Raw genomic sequence first — 5,145 nt, forward strand, 5'->3', positions numbered from 1 at the left:
TGCTAAATACTGAAGCAAAGTAAGATTGTAATACTTCTGTCAACTCCCCGTTCTTTCGTGGCTTTGCTGTCAAGATGATTAATTATTTACGACTCAGTAAAACGTTCTACGATTATGTTCCTGGAAAATTTAATGCCATATTTTCTTTTTCTCCCCATGCAAAATAAAATCCGTAACTCCGTCGCATTCTCTTCTGTCACTCACTCCTCCACTGTTCGTGCACTGAAGGGGTCGTTAAATCCGACCTTCGAAACGGTAGTTACGGCGTCGCAGCCACGATGGAAGACGGAAAGTGGTCAAACTAGGGAGTCAGCCATCTGGGGAACAACCCTTCCCCCGTTCTTTAGTCCCTGGTTGTGCTGAAGGGAGCGAGGGATCTCCCTAACGTCGCGTTATACTTAGTACGTGCGGCACAGGATACCCGTACACTACACAGTGTAAGGGTATCCCGTGGTGCACAAAACAATCTTATCAAATCACTTGAAACTCGTGCTAAATTAATCCTGATGTTTTCGCTGTCGAAAGAAATTATTAAATAGATAATCAGACGTCATTTATATAAATTGTAAAATATTATATTGTCTTTTTAGGCATTAACACCGTTTTACTGAATTATTAACGACGTGGAACGTTTCTTTAGAATATCTGAAAACCTGAAGTAAATCCACCTGAAGCAGGAGTTTTATTCCGTTTGGTTGTTTTATTTTATCACGCATTTATTATTCTTTTTTGGTGATTTCGTTGAGTTTCACTTGGATGTCGGCTCTTGGTTTGACATTTTGATCAGGTTATCTGAGGAACCAGCTCTGAGATTATAATGTATCTGGTTTTACTGACATTACCAAGGAGTTGGGAAGCAACTCAGTCTCGCCTTCACGGGTCCACCAAAAAGGCTGAAACATTACATAAACGCGACGTCTGGAACTAATTAACGGGCAAATAAAAGCCGATTATTTACCCAAAAAAGGATGCAGCTGCGTTTGTTTGGAAAAGGCGCGACTTCAGTGAGACGGTGGAAATAAAACTACTCGAAATTCCCGAACCCAAAGATGGGAGGAGGAAAGGACGAGCACGTTGCCAAAGGGGGAGGGGGTTAACGGGAGCTGCTGGCATCGAATCTCCTCGCCAAGCTGCGAGGAGTTCTCTCTCCTCCTCTTCTGGCAGCCGCTTCAGTGCGATGACCGGCATCCCCGAGTGAGCAGCTCCCGCTACCCAGCAACAAAAAGAGTCTGTCTAGGAGTCAGCGGCCGCCCACCCGCCCTTGCTCCCTCCCTCCCTCCGCGCCAGTCCTGTCTTCACGGCCGGCTCCGCTGCCTCTCCCAGCCGCGGGAAGGGCCATGTGTCCCCGCTCCAGCTCCCCGGGACAGGGCTCGGTACAACAGGGGCTCTGCCTGTCGGCACCTCGGCCGCTCTGAAGCTCCTTCATTCTGCCTCAGGTAGGCCGGAGTTGGGGAGGGGGGGGGGGTCCACCAGCCCATGGAGTACATGTTCCGCAAAAGGAAGCTGCTGAAGACGCTGTTGAGCTTGTCGCTGCTCTTCGCCACCTTGGCCTTAGTCCAGAAACTCAAGTTGGGGGACGGGTTGGGTCTGGGACTCCGGGAGACGGCGGCAGCCTCGGGCCCCAGGTTAGCCCCGGCCTGGCAAGATGCCGAGGGCAACACGCCACGGACTAACGGTAGCGCCGTCGAGGCGGAGGCTGAAGGGCCTGGGGCCGGGACCCCAGCTAATGTCAGCGGCCCGCGGGCCTGGGGGGTGACGGTGACCAACTGCAGCCAGAACGGGTCGGTGCGCGACTTGAAGTGGTTCTCGACGCTCGACTCCCGCTTCCAACAGTACGTGCTGTACCGCCATTGCCGCTACTTCCCCATGCTGCTCAACCACCCCGAGAAATGCGCGGGGCCCACTCACCTCCTCATCGTCGTCAAGTCGGTGATCGAGCAGCACGACCGGAGGGCCGCCGTCCGCCACACGTGGGGTCGTGAGCGCAGCTTCGGCGGCCTCGCCGTGCGGACTCTTTTCTTGCTGGGCACGCCGCCCGCCGGCAAGGACCAGCGCAACCTGCAGAAGCTTCTGGAATACGAGGACCAGCTGTACGGCGACATCCTGCAGTGGGACTTCATGGACACTTTCTTCAACCTGACCCTGAAGGAGGTGAATTTCCTCAAGTGGTTCGATCTCTACTGCCGCGGCACTCGCTTCATCTTCAAGGGCGACGACGACGTCTTCGTCAACACCGAGAACCTGATGGAGTTCCTGGCCTCGCAGAGCGACGGCCCCCGCCTCGACAATCTCTTCGTGGGTGACATCATCTCCATGGCGCAGCCCATCAGGAACCACCTGAGCAAGTACTTCATCCCCAAGCAGCTGCACGACAAGCCCTACCCGCCATATGCCGGCGGCGGCGGTTTCCTCATGGCCGCCCCCCTGGCCAGGAAGCTGGTGGCGGCCTCCGAGGACATCCAGCTCTACCCCATCGACGACGTCTACCTGGGCATGTGCCTGCAGAAGGTGGGTGTCAAGCCGCAGCTACACTATGCCTTCAGGACGTTTGGCATCGTCAAGCGGCGGGTCAGCCCGATGAACAGCGATCCCTGCTTCTACAAGAACCTGCTGGTCATCCACAAGCTCAGCCCCGAGGGCTTGCTGCAGATGTGGGACACTGTCCACAACCGAACTCTCATCTGTGCCAAGAAGGTTTTTATAACTTTAAACGATTAAATGGCGCTCTAAACCTTCCTGTGCATTTAGAAGTGTAGGTACTTGGCGTGCGTTGGGAGTGAACTCTTTAGAATCTGCTTGGCGTAATGGTGAGAACTCATATTCGGCTGTGAAGCTTTGTCTGGATAAGCAGAGTAAAGGTACTTAAACGTAGAATAATGTATTTTTTAAATTTTATTTTTACACTCTTGTAACTTCCGCAAACAAGTTGCCAATCGGCACCCATGTTTGACAGCAGTTTGGTAATGATTTAGGAAAAAGGAAACCGACCCCCCCCATTGTGTCCCAATTGTGTAAACGGAAGCAACGGCTTTAGAGAGTGGTTAAATGCGACTTAACTGCCTATAATGCATAGCACTCGTGAGTTAGGTATATCCTTTGTAACAAAAATAAATTGCAGTTATAGAAATTGTGATTTCTCTGTCACTGTTTAGAAAAGGGATCATGCATGCTTAAAACCAAAAAGCAAATGAATCACCCCGTAAAAAAATCACCCCACGGTGCTACCATGAAAACAGGAAAGGCAGACACTTGATTAAGCCAGTTTAGTGATCAGCTCCAACAAACTTGCAGCGTTTTTTTAAAATCAAATACTCGTTCAAATGTTCACCTGCCTCCTCTTGTCCCAAACTAAGGTTTGCTTTTGAGGTGCTCTTGGCAGTTGATGAACAGCAGTTCTCACATTTCTGAGAGTTTGCCCCTCCACAGGAAATGTGGCAAGACAGGGCTAGATTTGCCAATCTGCTGTGAAATAGCCTGCACCTTTGTTCCTGAATTGAAATAAAGCACGGTTTTGACCTGACTTTAAACATGAGATGATTTGTGCTGGGGCCATTTCCAGGTTATCTAGTTCCACTAGGAGGAGCAAGGAATTTGATGGGGCTCTTTACTTCATTTCAAAACTGGCTATTTCACCAAGAAGTTTGATGCTGCAATCCATGCTGGTAAGCAACTTGCATTTGAAAATTATATAGGTCGTGCTTCCATTTGAAAACAAAAACTTTTCAATAGACACACTGGTGGTGAAACCAATGATAAACAATGGCAAAAGAAGCCAGTGGTTGTCTAATTGACACGCCTTTGGAAGAACAGGTGGAAACAGTAATGTCTGGTACAACACTGATATTCATAATCATTGCCAACTGGCAGTTCCTGACATTTCTGTCCTGCAATTCTTTGAATAAAATGATCATGTATCCAATTTATGTAGATAAATTGAATTGGTATAAAAGTAAAAAATGTTCCTTGTGCGTGTAGGATAGTGTTAATGTGCGGGGATCGCTGGTCGGCGCGGACCTGATGGGCCGAAGGGCCTGTTTCCGTGCTGTATCTCTAAAAAAAAATTTTAAAAAATTAATGGTGAAAAGGAGAGTTAAACAAAAGAGAAAAATGTTTAATGTGAAAAATGTGTGCATTTAATGACCAGTTTTTGAACTATTTGCCAGCAACTCAAATTCCAAGTTCAGTGTTTAAACTTTGTGGAAATCATGATCATTGGAAATGTTTTAAATTCAGTTCAGATTAATATATTGAATAATAGGTGTGAGGTTTTTGATGGTATAGCACTGTATAAAATGTTCTGCTTTTTTGGTCGGGACCAATAATTTCTGCCTAACTTAAGATGCTGCTCAGTAATCCTGATAAAGAGGCTATGGAATTGCTGAGGTGTACAGTATTTGATATTCTTTTCTCTTGTCATTCCCTGGTCTCCATTCCCAACAAATGAAACTGTCTTTATGAAGCATTCCACGTTGGGGCAAGTGAGCCAGTAAGTCTGTGATGAGATTTGAAATGACCTGTAGATAGAGATTGAAACACTGTCAACAACTGGTCCTTCAAAAATGGCAACTAATCTTTGAGAGGTTAAGGAAGAATATATATAATGACCAGTGTGATCTATAGAAAACAGTGTCTGTCTCTTGTGTACATGTATAATTTAAAGAATAAGACTTCAATATTTAAAACCAATTGTCTTATAAGATCCAGGTTTGTGACAAAATTTGAAAATAACTTGCAAAAAGGAATTTTTGTTTTGATAAACTTTATTCAATGGTTTGAGAATCTTGCCAACATAATCAAACAAACTTGTACTTTGAAATGTAATTAATAAAGTCTAAATTGATTTTCTTTACATTGTGTTGCCTGTTATGATTTTATTATTGCACAATATCAAAACTTTGGACACTTCACTGCATGTATTATTAATAGGTATATTGTCTTGAATAACCAAAGTACAAACATTTGAAATTTATCTCTTGATACTTTAAATACTTTTGTAGCAAATGTACACATAATGAAAATGCACTTTTTTTTAAAAGCAGGAGTGTATGACATAAACATAGAAAATATGTGCAGGAGGAGGCCATTCGCCCCTTCAAGCCTGCACCACCATTCATTATGATCATGGCTGATCGTCCCCAATCAATA

At 46.1% G+C, this 5,145-nt stretch overlaps 1 protein-coding gene across 1 annotated transcript; it reads left to right on the forward strand.

The window, feature by feature from the left end:
• The first annotated feature begins 692 nt into the window (after positions 1-692).
• LOC116990418 (UDP-GlcNAc:betaGal beta-1,3-N-acetylglucosaminyltransferase 7-like) lies at positions 693-4,849 on the forward strand. Its single transcript, XM_033048065.1, has one exon. The coding sequence runs from the start codon at positions 1,477-1,479 to the stop codon at positions 2,716-2,718; it is 1,242 nt and encodes a 413-aa protein (XP_032903956.1). The 5' UTR covers positions 693-1,476; the 3' UTR covers positions 2,719-4,849.
• The last annotated feature ends 296 nt before the right edge of the window (positions 4,850-5,145 follow it).

This window comes from Amblyraja radiata, chromosome 31 (genome assembly GCF_010909765.2).
Source record: "Amblyraja radiata isolate CabotCenter1 chromosome 31, sAmbRad1.1.pri, whole genome shotgun sequence".
NCBI classification, from domain to species: domain Eukaryota; kingdom Metazoa; phylum Chordata; class Chondrichthyes; order Rajiformes; family Rajidae; genus Amblyraja; species Amblyraja radiata.

Bases quoted from the DNA above. Each gene is read 5' to 3' on its own strand.
- LOC116990418 (XM_033048065.1), top strand. From the start codon at position 1,477: ATGGAGTACATGTTCCGCAAAAGGAAGCTGCTGAAGACGCTGTTGAGC.